The sequence below is a fragment of the Manis javanica genome, chromosome 3 (genome assembly GCF_040802235.1).
Source record: "Manis javanica isolate MJ-LG chromosome 3, MJ_LKY, whole genome shotgun sequence".
In the NCBI taxonomy this organism is placed as follows: domain Eukaryota; kingdom Metazoa; phylum Chordata; class Mammalia; order Pholidota; family Manidae; genus Manis; species Manis javanica.
The window spans coordinates 194,375,500-194,393,151 of NC_133158.1; the positions used below are offsets into that span (position 1 = coordinate 194,375,500).

The window sequence follows — 17,652 nt, forward strand, 5'->3', positions numbered from 1 at the left end:
TCAGGCTGAGTATAGGCAAACACACCTGGTAGTTAAAGCCCTACATACCAGGAAGTGCTCTCCTTGAAAGGCTGAATGGGACGGCAGGTGTGATAAGGGGTAGGGTTACCGCCAGGTACGCGTAAGGTGAGATGATGCGTGTCTAAACGGCTCCCAGGGGTTCCCCAAAGTGTGCGATCCTGGTCTATGTTCTGGATTCACCCTCCGTTTTTTTGATGGGTCCCTTTAATATGATAACAAAATAGAATGCTTATTAAGTGTGGGTGATGCTATGAATGTGCCCCATTTGAACATATAAGGAGACAGAAAATATATGAAATGCAAAGGATTATGACTGAAATTAGAGTCTCATTGCTCTGTTAGGGTGGCCTTGCGAGAGCCAAGGTCCCCAGGCTTTCTATGCCTTCACCAGCTCCAGACGTCCCCCTGCAGGTCCATGCTTCTGTGACTTACAGGGCTTTTAAATGATCTCTGCTGGGCACCCTCTAGAGTGTCATCTAGAAACCACAGTCAGAATGCATGGGATGGTCCATCTGGCAGGGAAAAGAAATGACTCCATGCCAAGTACCACGAAGGGTCATCTCCATGACCCCCTTTAATTCTCATAATAGCCCAGTAAGGTAGATATTATTATCCATATTTTCAAATGAGGAAAGCGAGAACTGGAGAGGTTAAGTAACTTGCCCAAAGTCTCTCATAGTCACTAGAAGACAGCAGACTTGAGATTCAAGTTCAGCCCTGTTTGAACTGTTCCAGTCTTGATGCATCTATGGGATTTTCTACATTTCATAAAATTTATTATGAAAATTTTAAACAAACCCAAGAGAGTACATAAAGCTGTACAATGGACCCCTAAATATTCAGCACTCAGATTAAACAACCGTCAAAATCTTGCCATATTCGCCTCATGTTTATGGAACAATTTTCTTTGGCTTCCTTTTCTGCAGTCGCATCTCATCCAGGGTCACTCAACCACTCACACACTAGTTTTCAGCCACACCAAGCCACTAACTGTTCCCTCAATGTTGTCTTCTGCCTCTGGACCTTTGCACATGCTGAGCCCCTTGACTCAGTGGTTTCCAACCCTGGTACACGGATGTCCACAAGACCCCCCTGCTGACCAACCGAAGCAGAAACTGCTAGCACAAGCCACTCTTCCCTCCATCTACCTTTGACCCATTTCTCCTCAATCTTCAGTACTCCCTTCTAGTAATTATGCCTCACTCCACAAAGCTTTCCCGGATGTCCCAAGTCAGGCTAAAGGTGCCCTCTCCTGTACTCCTACAGCACCTTGTTCATACACCCGTCATAACTCTGCCCTGGTGGAACTCTCCAACAGACCGAGTCCCTCTAGGGTCAGTGCTCTGGCTTTGAGCTGCATATCCCTAGGGAGGTGCTCACGCCAACTTGTGATCAGTTAATGTTTGATCTGGGAAGGGAAGAAGAGAAAGAGAGCAGCAGGAGAGAAAGGAATGAATGTGAGGCCATCTGAGTTCCTGACCCTGCAGGTCCCTGGATGTGAGAGCCCCTGAGCACCTCTTCTGTGAGTGTTTGGCACCACAAGAGCTGCCTTCATTGCACAACTGCATTGTGGGTCTCAGAGCAGCCTGAAGGTGGGCAGAGAGAATGAGTAAGAAACTGTGAGGCTAGTGCCTGTGACCACCCACAGCAGTGGGTCCCAGGTGACTGAGAACCGCTACTTTCCAGCTGCTCCCATAAATTCCTTTTGGATTTTTTGCCTGCAGAAAATAGTGTCTATTTAATTCATTTTCCAACTATCTTCAAACTTCCAAAGGAGCATCTAAGAAATGGGTACTTTCCTATTGTATAAATTAACAGATTTAAATGTGTTACCTCCTGAGAAAATAAGAAGCATATTTTTCAAACCACACTCTCAAACTAGGAGATTCCAGAAGAGTGTTTCAGGCCCATCTATTAATCTTGGATGAAACTTCAACATGGATAAGCATAATCAACAATGAACTCAAGGGTGATTTCAAACCATGTTTAATTTTTGCTTCTGCGTCCCTGTGAGGGAGATTCTGTCAGATCTAGAGTCATAGACTAGAAGCTCCAATATATCTTGAAGAGGTTGCCTCATGGACAGGTCAGAAACCCGTGGCCCAGAGGGGCTGCACTTATCCACAGCCCTGTGCTAGCCGGTGGTGGAGTGCAGACTAGAACACAAGCTTGGTGTTCATTCTGCTGCTCTGCATTTTCTCACCATTTCCTTTCTTTAGACCACAGGGAAGCCAGAGAGACTTTCAGCAAATTTGGTCAGTACTCAGGACTGTTGTGGAGTGCTGGACTATAATAAAAGAATTCACATTTACTATTCGCTGTGTGCTGAGCATTGTGCAAAAGCTTTTCCCCATTACAGTTGGTCACCAAATGGTCCAGGGAAATAGATCCTGTCCGTATCATCTAGCTGAGGAAGCTGAGGCTAAGGGTGGACAGGCACCTTCCCCTACACTATACAGGTAACAGCAAAGGCGAAGCTTGAAGCACCTTTACCTGAGTCAGTGGTCTTTCTTTTAACCCATGTCCTTCAGTTGCTGCCTCCGTGTTCCGTCCCTCTTAGGGCACCACACCCCATACAGCGTAGGCCCACCCATGTGGCAGGGCCAGGCCCCAGATGCCTCCCCTCAGCCGGCCCTTCCTGGTGTTCTGTTCACTGGGGCAAAGCCGTTATGCTTCAACACTCTCTCCTATTTAGGAGAAGTTGTTCTAGACTTTCCTTCCCATTGCCAATTAACTTACTGCAGGAGGCCACATTTTGGCGGCAGGGACTGGATGGATCTTGAAAAGCTACGAATACAAATGCCAGCTATATCCCATAAGAAATCCTCACTTCATAGCCCAAGGTTATACACCGTATACCTTCCTAATGACTCACATTGCAGGTCACTTACCAGCGCTGTGACTTTGTACACATTACTTAACCTCTCTGTGCCCAAGTTCCCTTCTCTGATAAAATGAGGACAATAACTGTACTTACTTTTAAGGGGTTAGTGGGGACTGAGTGAGGTAATACATCTAAAGGCCTGGCACATAGTAAGTGCTCAATACATGATAGCTATTATTTCAGTTTTTGTTATTGTCATACTGTTTCACCCGTACATGCTTGTTCTTGGTTTCATAAGCCCATGAGAACAGTCCTCAGTATTTAAAAGCTCTGAAAGAATTTTACTTGTAATTGGAAATCCCATATTTTAGCATTTGTTTATGTAAATTCTCTGTCTGAAATTCCAGGAGCCTGGCAGGCCCACCATTCTGATAAAAGAAGCCAGGCGAGGGCTGCCTTAGTGCCTCGTGGTGTCTCCTGGAATTCACCCCGTTCTCTCACCAGGCTCCTCTCTGTTTTCATCTTGCCAGCTTGCTGTCTTGCATCAGCTGGGGGTGCTTGTCGGGTGGGAATGTGAGAATGTGCTGATTGATCTGAAGAAGCCAGGCTTTGTGAGGCCCCAGGTGGGAGGGCAGGATGATATACACCTGTCCTTTCCCTGCTGGGCCTCCACCCCACCTGGGGCACCACCAGCCATCAAAAGTTTGTCCCTTTACAAGACCACTCCATGGAGCAACTCCCCCCACTTTCCCAGGTTCTTGGGCCACTCAGGGAGACCTTGGCCCCACTTAGAAACTGCCTGGTGTTTGCATATACTAAGCTGAAACATTCAAATTGCTTTGGGTCAAATTCATTTAAAAAATAACCTTTGTATCTGACTGAATTCCTCCAGGAGCCCCTGAGAGGTGTTTGCTTTAAATGTGGCATATCCAGATAATAAATACAAACTCTAGGGATTGAAGAGGTGGGGATATTTATAAAGCGCTAGAGGTATTAAAGTCCCATGATTCACTTTTAACTTCATTTAACAATCAAACACCACCTCTTCAGTTTTTCAGGCTATTGTCCCTATGAGTTCACTGACTTCCCACCATGAAACTCATCAAAAAGAAAGGACGTTTCTCTGATCAAAGCTGCCATAGTGATTTTCTGTCCAGCAGGAGGCAGGAATTCCCAAAGCAATACCAAGAGATCTAGATATTCTTTCCCCCATCCCTGCCTTGTGGTCCGAAATATAGCACCCCCCTTACCTCATGTGCCCCTCTGGGCTATGAAAGGGGTCATAGCACAAAACGGGTCTCCAAAATGATGAAATCAATCACCAAAGACCAGCACCTGCAGTTTTCTGCCCTCTTTCACACGCCAGAAACCAGACAGAAGCCCAGGTGGGCTGGCTCAGCCCATTTCAGGTTTCACCCCCAGCTCACAGGGCATCTCTGGCTCCACTAACTTCTCCCTCCGGTAGTAAAGGACAAATGCTCTGATTGCCTGGGGCTGTTGTTTCATTCCTAAACCCCACTGCACACGGCCAGTACCCTTTGAGCACTTTTATGGAGCAATAAAACTTTACAGCTTGCCAGCTCTAAAAAGTTCCCACATGTCTAAATAGAACTGCTTATGACATACAAGACTACTATGGTTTGCCCTTTGAAAATACTAGGAGCTATTAGACCCTTTCAGACAGGGTCGACTGAGTTACATGGGCTAACAGCTGGTTTACAGAAACCCCACAGTAGCAGGGCTACTCTCCTGACTATGAACATGTTACACAGGAACAGACAACAGCCTCTGAGGTGCACATCACTGCAGTAGCTGTAGGCTTTGCTTCTTCCATGCTTTGGTGTCAAACCACTTGCTTCTCTCCCCAGTTTTTTGCTTCCCGGCTCCTTTCTTGCCTGGGTTGACAGGGATCACTATGAGCTTTGTTAGCAAATCCCAGATAATCGATCTTCTCCTTCCGTCTTTCACAGGCAAAAAATTAAAACCAGGAAAAAGCTAGCAACTCAGTCACAACTCGTTTCTCCCAAACAGTGCCCAGGATTAACCCGGAAAAAGCATCATCACACGCTCAGAATCATCCTTACCCGTGATCCATAACGGCCATTCCTGTGCATCAGAGATGGGCCCCAGCCTCCTCGGACGTGGAGAATCAGCTCTCTGCAGCCCACAGACAATTGGGCCCATTATAGTCATTAGGCTGCTGAGTTAAAGGGTGGCCCTTACAAAAATATAAACAGGCTTGTCAGCACAAGCCAAAGGGGCGGGGCTGCAGTATCAGGGGACAATGGGAGCCAATGATCAGCTCTCTGGGCTCTGTTAACTTAAGATATTGTGTTTCATTCTGAAGCAGGGGAGACAGAGAGTGAGCCTAACAGGAAGGGCGGGGGTCCTCATCTTTACAGCCCAGGGGCATGAAAGGGGTCGAGGCTGAACAGTTTAATCACGGCTTGCAGAAGGCCCATTTCAAGCACGTGTTTGTGTGCTTCACATGTAATGATCTATATTTTGAAAGCCACAGACATTTGTGTTGCATTAGCCATCTCCCATACTCCGGAGTCAATGCATGCATTTATTGAAGTAGATAAGAATTTTTCAATCAAAGAACAAAGTCCAAAGGAAAACTTTTATGACATGCTGACTTGTTGAATATAGTTACCTGATGAGAAGCACTCACTACATCTACAGAGAAAATGCTTAATTTGATTGGCCTGTCATCAGAACCCAGAGAAATGGGCTTATTTTAATCCTCAAATACTGTAGAAGTGGCTCACATCATTTTTTAAAATGCTCACTTGATATAAACAAAGCAGAAGTTAGTTCTGTGCATTTGGAAGAAGGCAGCTCAGCTGTGGCTTTTTTCTCCATCCTGAACTTAACTAAAATTTGCTTTTGAAGCTACTATGCTAGCTTAACCTTTCAATACCCCATGATAATAACCAAAAACCAGAAAATAAACTGTGGCTTTTTTTTCCTTCTATGGCTTCTAAATAATACACTGATGTAAAAATAAAGTTAAGAGCTATTTGGTTGATTTGTGGCATTGAATAAATTATAGGCATATAAACTTTGAGAAAAGTACAGTCATTACCATTTGAAATAGTCCTATTGTTTATAAAGGGAGGAATAGTAGCCATCAAAATTAGGTGGCAGAGAGACAAAAATACGTTGGAATATATACTGATTTTCCACAAACTCTGAAACAAGCTTATATTTTGATTCTAAAGTAGTAATGGACTCTGATTATAAAATAAAATGATTGTGATTATAAAATGTTACATTTTGTATTTATTTCTGACTTGAATTATGAAAAAATAACACAAAGACACTGTGTTTTAATCTGTTAGCTTAAAAATGCTTATGATTCTGCCACTGATGTTTCATTTGTATTAAAAATTCTACTGGTAGCTCCTCCAAAGAGTGGATGTGCCTGCTTCTGGCCCTTCTATTCTAGTGGTTCTGAAGAAAATGTTACATCAGTACTTGCATGGCTCTTGATTTTACAGTAGGGGTTACTTTCTGGAAAAGGTTTAGTTTTCCTTCAAAGCATTAAAATCCTATCCTGAGAAAAGCTTCAGAACACTAAAAGCATGAACAATAACCACAAAGATAAATTGGACTTCATCAAAATTAAAAACTTTTGTGCATCAAAAGACATTATCAAGGAAGTGAAAAGATGGGCAAAAGTCTGGAATAGACAGTTCTCTGATAATGATGTACAAATGGCCAACAAACAAATGAAAAGGTGCTCAATGTCATCAGTCATTAGGGAAATGCAAATCAAAACACAATAAGGCACCACTTCACAACCACTAGGGCAGCTTTATTAAACCAAAATAAAAGCAAAATAAAAAGTGTTGAGGAGGATGAGGAGAAACTGGAACCCTTGTATGTGGCAAAGTGGTTCAACTGCTGTGGAAAACAGTTCTGCATTTCTTCAAAAAGTCAAACATAGAATTAGCATATCACCCAGCAATTCTACTCCTAGGTATATACCCCAAAGAACCAAAAACCAATACATGTACACTCATGTTCATAACAGCATTAGTCACTATAGACAAAAGGTGGAAACAACCTAAATGTCCATCAGCAGATTAATGGATAAAGAAATTGTGGTGTATCCATACAATGGAATAATATTCATCCATAAAAAGGAACTGATATATACTACAACATGGGTGAAACTAAAAAACTATCCTAAGCCAGACATAAAAGGTGATATAGTATATGATTACATTTATATGAAATATCCAGAATAGATAAATCCATGGAGACAGAACTCAGACTGGTGGTTGCTAGGGACTGGAGAGAGAAAGGAATGGGGAGACACTGCTTAATGTATTCAGGGCTTTATTTTGGAACCAAATAGAATTGGTGGTTGTGTAATATTGCAAATGTACCATATGCCACTGAGTTGTTGACATTAAATTATTAATTGTATTTTATCTCTTTAAGGCTTCAGTATCTTCTGAGTTCAACAGGACCCTTCCTTGAAAGATCATCCCATGAGTTTACTGAAAAAATTTTAAAAGATATACTATTCAAATCATTTATTCACTCAATATCTACACATTATTCAGCATTTATTAAGTGCCAGATATCGTGGATGCCAGGAGACCCACTTGGACCCTCTCTATCAGACGTGAGAAAGAATAGGACCACCTACTGGGGAAAGGAAAGTGGAAAGCAGGGTGAAAAAATTAAAGTTTGGTAAATGGCTATGTACTAAGCCATCTGATGCTTGATCTCATTGACTATCCAAACCACTTGGAGTGGTGAACTATAGTAATAGGAACTATTATTCCCATTTTATAGATACAGAAACTGGGAACCAGAGAGTTTAATTAACTTCCCGAAGCCACACAGCTTGGAGGCAATGAAGCCTGCTTCTTTCTATGTCACCGTGCTGCTCCAAGCCGAAGTATGTGAAGAACTTGATCCATTGGGAAAAGGATGTTTCCAAATGAAAACAAACAAATGCATACATAAATGACTAAAATTTATTAAGAAGCATTGCAGATGTCAAAATGAGCAGTGTGGCTTTCTTTCTAGTGGGATAAAGACACAAACCAGGGAAAAATCAAAACTAATTGTCAAACTTTAACCCACAAATTTCCTTTTCAGAAAACAACCACAGAATTTTAGAAACTGAGGGATTTCCTAAGTAATCTGATCTGATACCCTCATTTTTCAGATGGGGAATCCAATGCCCTGGAAAATTAAATGACATATAGCTCTTGATTCTAAAGAGTTACACAGCAAGAGAGTAGCAGAATCAGAGCTTGGATTTAAGGTTTTTAATTCCAGGGTTCTTTCTACATGCCATACATAAAAAATTAAGGAGCTGATCCCAGATTAATTTTTTATTGAGAGGATCTCAAATTCTCTGCTTCTCCATAGTGTTAATAGTCATAATTCCTACTCTCTACAAACTTACAGAATATGTTTGATATTCTCAGTGAATTTATTATTATTTTTCATCATATAGTTTGTTAAAAACCGATAAGGAACAGAGGGATTTGATAAAAGAGAGATTGACAGTTTATAATCTGGGTAGGTCTGTATTTGAACTCAGTTCATTTTAACACAGGTAAACCTCTTGGAAAGTTGAAACAGGAAATGAACTGAGAACAAGGAAGTGGTGTTGAAAACACAGAGAGAAGACTTCGCCAGGAACTTCATCAAGAAAACAAAACTATATAGGCCCGAAACTCTCTGGCAAAGCTGTGCACACATCCTTGAGGCCTATTTGTTTCCCAACCATCATATCCCTTAGCTTTGGCCTATTGCTGTTATTAAAAATAATACACAAAATAATTACAGAGGGAGAGGTATGTTCTTGTAAAACATGGGGAGATGACATCATTACCTTCTAAATTCTAAGCCATTAGATTATGCAATTCAGAAAATTGCTATATGCCCTTTGGGAATGGTCATATCATCCAATTAAAACTTCACCCTTGACCGGGAACAGCTCCCTCTTAGTCATTCACTTCTTGGCAAGCTAAAGCTTAGCTATACAAAAGCAGGCTTTCCGCAAGCCTTCTAAAGAGCCGACGTCCCAATAACTAACTTAATTCAACATTCCACAGTGTATATTCATTATCAAGCCCCTGGTTTACCAACATACAAAACACTGAACTGAAGGAAAAATATTAAATTGTCTACTGGTATTTGTTAAAAAGTGATATACTCATAATACTAGATTCTTATGTTACCAGTGTGGGTAGTGGAACTGGATGAGTCACAACAGAGGCCCTTTGGATAATATATGGATGAATGGTCAGACTCCTTAAGTCTTCTCAGATGATTCTGGAAATTACCAAATTCTAAACCTAAATTGTATATTTAAAAAAACCTTTACTTTCTTTTTAAAGGACATAAAAGGGATACATGGTCACATAGCTTAATAAAGAAGAGAATCTGAAGAATTAACCATCCATCATTGACACTGAAGTACTTGGTAGACAGAAGGTGTGAAAGCTACAGTGTTTCTTGATTTTGATAAAGCTTTTGATTTTGTTCCGTTTAGCTGTCCTTCAATTATGGATAAAAACCACTCACTCTTAGGGCAGCCCACAACTTGTTAAAGAGATGAAAAGTTCTAAACACATTCTATTAAACTTTCATCATCCTCGAATGCATTCATTCTTTGTAGATGAGGCAATTTACAGCTGATTATGTGGATGTTTCATGTTGATTATTCTTAATGATTTCCTTGTGCTTCTCTAAGAGATGCAGCAGTAGTAAGGCGTACAGTCAGGTTTCGTATGAAGTTGAGCCATGAAGAGGACTCTGCTGACCACACAACCACATGAACATACTTTTATTTCTCCAACCATGCTGATGGACTTCTTCAAGACTCCTATAGTCTCTTGATCTGTCTCCATATGACCAATGGCCTACATTTGCAAAATGATGCCTAAGGTTAGGCTGTGGCCATGGAGAAGAGCAGTACACGGGCTTATTTCATGGACCAAGCAATGGCCTTTGGCCCATTGGCTCAGCACCCAGCCCATTGAGCTAAACCATGACAAGCTTTAACACCACAAAGGTTTTCAATTAGTTGGTGAACACCGGAAGGGCATTTGCTGAAAACCTAGTTCAGAATTAATCCCAGGACCCATAACAAAGGATTGGTCTAGATCCAAGAGTAAGTTATGCAAAATTTTCACCAATAACCCAAATGATGGAAAAATATGTACCATTAGTCTTGAGGAAGATACAAGAAATGTCACCCCTTTAGAGTGGAAGCAGAATGTGATAACACTGATTACAATATGTATACAGCATCTGCTGTATGCCAGGCACCATTCTAAGAGCATTTTCACATACTGACTCATTTAATACTCCCAACCAACTCTAGCAGTAGGTACTCACACTCATTTTACAAGTGCGAAAACTGAAGCTTAGAGAGGTTAAGGAATATCCATCTAGGTAGAAGCAGTCAAAGACCAAGCAGTAAAATTCTAACAGAATTAGTTAAGAGAGGAAAGAACAAACAGCATACACAACATGTGGAGCTAGAACTGAGGATAGTAAGAAATAAAAATACCCACGGGCCTTGCACGAGTTTGCTAGGGCCGCTGTGACATATTACTACAAGCCTAAGACAACAGAAATGTATACTCTCACAGTTTGGGAGGCCGGAAGTCTGAAATCAAGGTGTGGGCAGGGCTGGTTCTTTCTGGAGGGTTTGTTTGTGAGGGAATCTGTTCCTCTCTTCTACCTTTGATGGCTGCTTGCAACTCCTGGCATTCTTTGGCTTGTAAGTGTTGCTCCATCCCTCCCATCTCTGTCTCTGTCTTCACACGGTCTTCGCCTCTGTGTGTCTCTGTCTTCTCTGTCTACATCTTTTACAAGGATACTTGCCATTGGATTTGGGTTGGGCCCTAATCCAAGATGATCTCATTTTGAGATCCTTACCTTAATTACATCTTCCAAAGACCCTTATTCCAAATAAGATCATATTTTGACATTCCAGGTGGACATATCTTCAGGGGGCTGCAATAGAACCCGGCTAGAAGCCCTGAGAAGCCTCCAGGGCCAGGGAGGTTTCCTTACATAGGAAAGGAAAACAGGAGCAAATATAGTCAGTCCTGTACAGGGAAGATATTCTGAATTAAAAGCATTTTTAATTACTACCCTTCATCCCCAACTTAAAAGTGATGCAAAACAACAGCTAAAAAGAAAAGAAATTGCTTATCAAATCTAAGGGAAAGATGAGAGTTCTCAACTTAACATGCCTGTGCAATCCTTATGACAATCAGGATAGGAATATATCCATCACTTCCTAAATCTTTCTTGTGTCCCTTTATAATCCCTCCCTCCTGCCCATTCCTGCACCCCCAGGGCTCGCCCCAAGCTATCACGGATCTGCTTTCTGTTACTATTGACTAATTTGCTTGTCTATAATTCTATATAAATGGAATCATACAGAATATACTTTTTATGTTTGGCTCTTGTCTTAGTCTGTTTGGGAAACTATAACAAAATACCACAAACTGAGGGCCTTATAAACAAGAGAAATTTATTTCTCACAGTTCTGGTGGCTGGAAGTCTAAGATCAGGGTGCTAGCCATGGCTGGGTGAGGGCCCTCTTCTGGGCTGCCGACTGGGGGTAAAATTGTAACATTTCCAGAATATCTCGCCTGGCTTTAGTGCATTTGCACTTCCTCAGGGGTGGAGAGAAGTTCATCTCCATGTCAATGGGCAATTTTCTGGGCAACCCAGGGCGTGTCTGAACCTGAGAGGTTAAGGGGAGGGGCTGGCTTGTTTGCTTCTCCCCGAGCAGGGGAGAGAGACAGTGCTGTACTGCAGTTTGTAAGCAATAAATGGGTTTTAAACTTTATTTCTCCCTTTGACTAATTTCAGTTTTTTGAGGTATTTTGCCCCGGGATTTCCTCTCCCCAGACTTACACTGACTTCTTGCTATGTCCTCACGTGGAAGGGGCAATCAAGCTCTCTGGGGTCTCTTTTATAAGGTCACTAATCTCATTCATGAGGGCTCTGCCTTCATGACCTAATCACCTCTCAAAGGCCCCACTTCCCAGTACCATCACACTGGGTGTTACGATTTCAACATATGAATTTGGGGGAACACAAACATTCAAACCATGGCGGTTTATTTTATTCCACATTTTTTTGAGATTCATCAGTGGTGGTGGTGCTACCAGTTCTACTTGCATTCATAGATTTATCACTCAGATATTACTTATTGAGGATTCTCTGTGCCAGGAACTCTTCCAAAGCTGGGGAATAAAGTAGTCAACATAACATATACAAATTACCTTCTACTAAAGGAGACAGACATTACAAGAATTGAAAACTAAAAGAAAAAACAGACCACATGGGTTAAGTGCCATGGGGAAATATAAAATAGCCTAAAAAGAGGACTGGGTATGTCCAAGGATGGGTTTTGAGTGGGCTGAGCTGAGCTAGAGCACTGCAGTTAGGATGATCAGAAAAGGCCTTGTTGAGAAGGCACCCTCTGAATGGACTCATGGGGCTATCTGAAAAAATATCACCCCTAGTAATGGAAATAACATGTTCAAAGGCCCAGAGGCTCCTGGCTCTTGCATATTGGCTGTCTGTGGATGGGCACAATGTGTTGAACTTTCCTTAATTTCATTTATTCTACTTGCAATTAGAACCTCTTGAACTTAATGTACATTTTTCTCCCCAAATGTTTGGAGATTAATGCTTTGATTGTGAATTTAGAGCCTCAACACTTTTCAACATACAGATACAATGCTGGTTATAGTGATACCCAAGTGAAATGAGATGGCCTCATGACACTGGGTTTAGAGAATCATTATGATGTTGGGAGTTTGGGGAGGAGTGGGCATTAGGAACTATCCTCCTTGCCCTCAGGCCTTCACTACAAGACTGACTACCTAGATCTGGGTTAGCATTTGAAAGGGGGCTCAGAAACAGTTGAGGGACTTAGCAGAGGGCAACAAAGATGACAAAACAAATCAGAAAATAAATCCAGAAGGAACACTTTAGAAACTGAGCATGCAATTATTTAGTTTGAAAAATATTTGTATGTTCTTGCCCATTTCCTTTGAGAACAAACTGGAAGAAAATTGGCTTAACTTGCAGCATGGTGGCTTTAAGGATGTTTATAAAAACAAAACAAAAAGAAGAGCTTTCTTATGGGAAGGCTTGTTAACCACTGCAGATTGTTTGACTCCCAGTCTCTGAAATTACTCAAAGGAAGAGGAATATGAAAAAATAATGAAAAAAATGCTCCACCTGTAATTTTTTACCTTGCTGTCAGGTTGGCTTGTTTCTACAACTATGTCATGAAGCACATCATGATTTTAACAACACGAAGTTGTATTAAAAAAAAGCTACAAAAAAAATAGGGAGCTTAGCTCATATCACCTGAGAATTCTGCCTAACAGCAGAAAATTTTAGTACATTTTCTCCAAGCATGGCTTATTTGATTTCCACTAAATCAGTTCTATGACTATGTGATTCTGATTTAAAAATTTTAAGCTTAAAGGTACTAATGTTCCTTATTATTGTGTTTCAGACATCTACTTGGTGGTGGATTTCTAATTTGCAGTGTTTTCTCCTTTTCTGGGATGGTCCATGACATATGGATGACCCCCCAAGGGGCTGGTCTATCTCTGCCTTTGGATGGAATCTCAGGCAGGTCCCCAATAACTTTTGCAGTCCTCATAGGTATTTGGAAGTTTTTTGAGCACTTTCACTACCATAAACAGTCTCATTTCTGTAATTTGAATGTCTTATAAAACAAAAAGCACAAACAAAAGGAAAAAAATTGGTAAGTAGTGTAGGATCTGAAGAATCAAAAGTTAGCATAAGTACAGCCATCTTAAAGGCTTAAATACCACCCCCTAACCTAGAAGGAGGAAAATTATTAGAATCTTGAAAAACAAGTTAGTCAGCCAGTGTTAAATGTAGTGACCTTTAATTAGCTGACCTCAAATCAGTTAATCATACACACCAAGCTTATCTTGCTAGAACCACCCTAAACATTCCGAAGGTAATCTTATCTAACCAGACCCCAGGATGTGGCCCCAGCCAAAGATTTATGTGTCTATGAAAAAACACTGTATTGTGATTGTGGAAAATGTTGCCCCCTTTGAAAATGCTATAAAACCTTCTGGCTTTGTGTGCTCAGGGTCCTTGTTGAGACCCGCTGCGTCGGGCTAACTTGGACCCCAGCTAGCTGGTTCCTGAATAAATTCCTCTTGCTTATTGCATCAAAAGACGCCTTTCATGAGTGATTTGGGGCGGCGTCCTCCTCTGGGAAAATCCAACAGTAGAACTTGATAAAAAATTTAAAAATATCTTCTTCAAAAGACACCATTAAATGAAAAGCAAATCACAGACTGAAAAAAAATATTAGCAACATATATCTGACAAAGAACTTGTGTCCAGATCATATGAAGAATGATATAGCTCAAAACTCAGAATAAAACTCAATAAAAATTTGGATAGAACCTTTGAACAAATATTGGCAAAAGAAAATACACAAACGGCCAATAAGCAACTAATAAGAAGTTCAACATCATTAGTCAACCAGAAAATGAAAATTAAAACTACAAGGAGATACCTGCTAAATGACAACTAAAAGAGCTAAGACTTAAAAGTCCAACATTAAAAGTTGTCAGATATGTGGAGTAAGTGGAATTCTCATACACTGGGGGAATATAAATTGGAACAGCCACTAAAAAAAAACATTTTGGCAATTTATTATCAAGACAAACACACACATATCATATAACCTAATAATTGCCACTCCTAGGAAATTACCCAGAAGAAATAAAAACATATCTGTATGAAGATTTGTAAAAGAATGTTCATAGATTTATTAATAATTAATTATAGCCAAATTAATTAATAATAGCCCAAATCTGGAAAAAAAAACAAATGTCCATCAATAGGTGTGTAGAAAACAAACAATGGTATATCCATTCAATAGAGCACTATTCAGCCATAAAAAGGAACAAACTGATGCTAATACAACATGAATAGATATCAAAAACACTACAGAGATAACAATGAACTAATAGAAAGAGAAATCAGGAAAACAATTCCATTCACAAAAGCATCAAAAAGAATAAAATACCTAGGAATAAACCTAACCAAGGAAGTGAAAGACCTATACCCTGAAAACTATAAGACACTTTTAAGAGAAATTAAAGAGGACACTAACAAATGGAAACTCATTCCATGCTCCTGGATAGGAAGAATTAATATCATCAAAATGGCCATCCTGCCCAAAGCAATATATAGATTTGATGCAATCTCTATCAAATTACCAGCAACATTCTTCAATGAACTGGAACAAATATTTCTAAAAGCCAAAGCAATCCTGAGAAGGAAGAATAAAGTGGGGGGGGGGGGCGGATCTTGCTCCCCAACTTCAAGCTCTACTACAAAGCCACAGTAATCAAAACAATTTGGTACTGGCACAAGAACAGAGCCATAGACCAGTGGAACAGAATAGAGACTCCAGACATTAATCCAAACATATATGGTCAATTAATAATCGATAAAGGAGCCATGGACATACAATGGTAAAATGACAGTCTCTTCAACAGATGGTGCTGACAAAACTGGACAGCTACATGTAAGAAAATGAAACTGAATCACTGTCTAACCCCATACACAAAAGTAAATTCGAAATGGATCAAAGACCTGAATGTAAGTCATGAAATCATAAAACTCTTTGAAAAAACATAGGCAAAAATATCTTAGACATAAACATAAGCGACTTATTCATGAACATATCTCCCCAGGCAAGGGAAACAAAAGCAAAAATGAACAAGCGGGACTATATCAAGCTGAAAAGCTTCTGTACAGCAAAGGACACCATCAATAGAACAAAAAGGCATCCTACACTATGGGAGAATATATTCATAAATGACAGATCAAATAAAGGGCTGACATCCAAAATATATAAAGAGCTCACGTACCTCAACAAACAAAAAGCAAATAATCCAATTAAAAAATGGGCAGAGGAACTAAACAGACAGTTCTCTAAAGAAGAAATTCAGATGGCCAACAGACACATGAAAAGATGCTCCACATCACTAATCATCAGAGAAATGCAAATTAAAAGCACAATGAGATATCACCTCACCCCAGTAAGGATCGCCACCATCCAAAGGACAAACAACAACAAATGTTGGCAAGGTTGCGGAGAAAGGGGAACCCTCCTACACTGCTGGTAGGAATGTAAATTAGTTCAAGCACTGTGGAAAACAGTATGGAGGTTCCTCAAAATACTCAAAATAGAAATACCATTTGACCCAGGAATTCCACTTTTAGGAATTTACCCTAAGAATGCAGCAGCCCAGTTTGAAAAAGACAGATGCACCCCTATGTTTATCACAGCACTGTTTACAATAGCCAAGAAATGGAAGCAACCTAAGTGTCCATCAATAGATGAATGGATAAAGAAAATGTGGCACATATACACAATGGAATATTACTCAGTCATAAGAAGACAAATCCTACCATTTGCAACAACATGGATAGAGCTAGAGGGTATTATGCTCAGTGAAATAAGCCAGGCGGAGAAAGACAAGTACCAAATGATTTCACTCATATGTGGAATATAAGAACAAAGAAAAACTGAAGGAATAAAACATCAGAATCACAGAACCCACCAATGAACTAACAGTTACCAAAGGGAAAGGAACTGGGGAGGATGGGTGGGTAGGGAGGGATAAGAGCGGGGAAAAAGAAAGGGGGCATTACTATTAGTATGTGTAGTTGGGGGGGGATACAGGGAGGGCTGTGCAACACAGAGAAGACGAGTAGGGACTCTGCAGCATCTTACTATGCTGATGGACAGTGACTATAATAGGGTTTATGGGGGGACTTGGTGAAGGGGGGAGTCTAGTAAACATAATGTTCTTCATGTAATTGTAGATTAATGATACCAAAAAAAAAATGTATGGAAAAAAAAAACACTACAGAAGGAAAAATAAGCCAGGCACCAAAAAGTACATACTGTATGACTCCTTTTATATGAGATTCTGTAATACGCAAATTAATCTACAGCAACAGAAGGTAGATCAGTGGTTACCTGGGGCAGGAGAAAGACAGGGGAGTGGCTATTAAGGAGCACAGGAAACTCCTGGAGCTGATGGAAATATTGCATGCCTTGATTGTGTAGGGTTATGCAGATAGAGACATTTTGTTAAAACTCATGGAATTGTACACCTACAATGGGTGCAATGTACTGCATATCAGTTAGAACTCTTAATAATGGTGATTTTAGAAACACGCCTTCCAGTGTACTGACAACAACTTCAACCTCTTATTTTATTTAGAGCTTCCTCCCTCAGTTCTTTTATGCTTTTATCCTGGAAACCTGAAGTGGAGTAATGAGGAAAGGTTGGATTACTTCCTTTTTTTTAGATTCTACTTTGGGTACAGATATAATAGGACATCTGTACACTTGGGACTTGGTGGATGTCTCAAACTGTCCCAGTGTCCCCTGGAAACTTTCCTGGGGCCTTGGGGATTGCTGGTTGTGAACTCCACTTGAAGTCCCCACAATGTGACTGCCATTTCTCTGGCTGACATTGTACCTCAGTGCCTTATCATGCTCTGGTCTACCTCACACAGATCCTCCCTGTCAAGGCCCAGTCACTCTTGGGTAAGGGCTCCCCCTGCACCCTCAGGAGAGGTCGGCTTGGACCACCGGAAAACTCCGCACTCTTGTCCCCGCCACTGCGGGGCTGCAATGGCCTCAGGGCGGCCTGCTTCCTCTCCCTCTGCTCTCCTACAGTCCTTATGCTCCTAACAACCTTTAGGAT

The 17,652-nt window shown here is 40.8% G+C and overlaps 1 protein-coding gene across 4 annotated transcripts in view; it reads right to left on the reverse strand.

Annotated features, from left to right (window-relative positions):
• Positions 1-17,652, reverse strand: part of TRIM2 (tripartite motif containing 2) — a 191,314-nt gene that overhangs the window by 116,103 nt on the left and 57,559 nt on the right. The window contains exon 1 of one of the 4 annotated variants that reach the window (XM_017654530.3): positions 4,930-5,077. The exons of 2 other annotated variants lie outside the window; for them this stretch is intronic. In XM_017654530.3, the coding sequence (XP_017510019.2) occupies positions 4,930-4,959 (30 nt within the window). In that variant the 5' untranslated portion in view covers positions 4,960-5,077. Of the gene's footprint in view, positions 1-4,929; positions 5,078-17,652 lie in introns of those variants that run through there. One more of the 4 variants, XM_017654529.3, reaches the window with a different exon arrangement.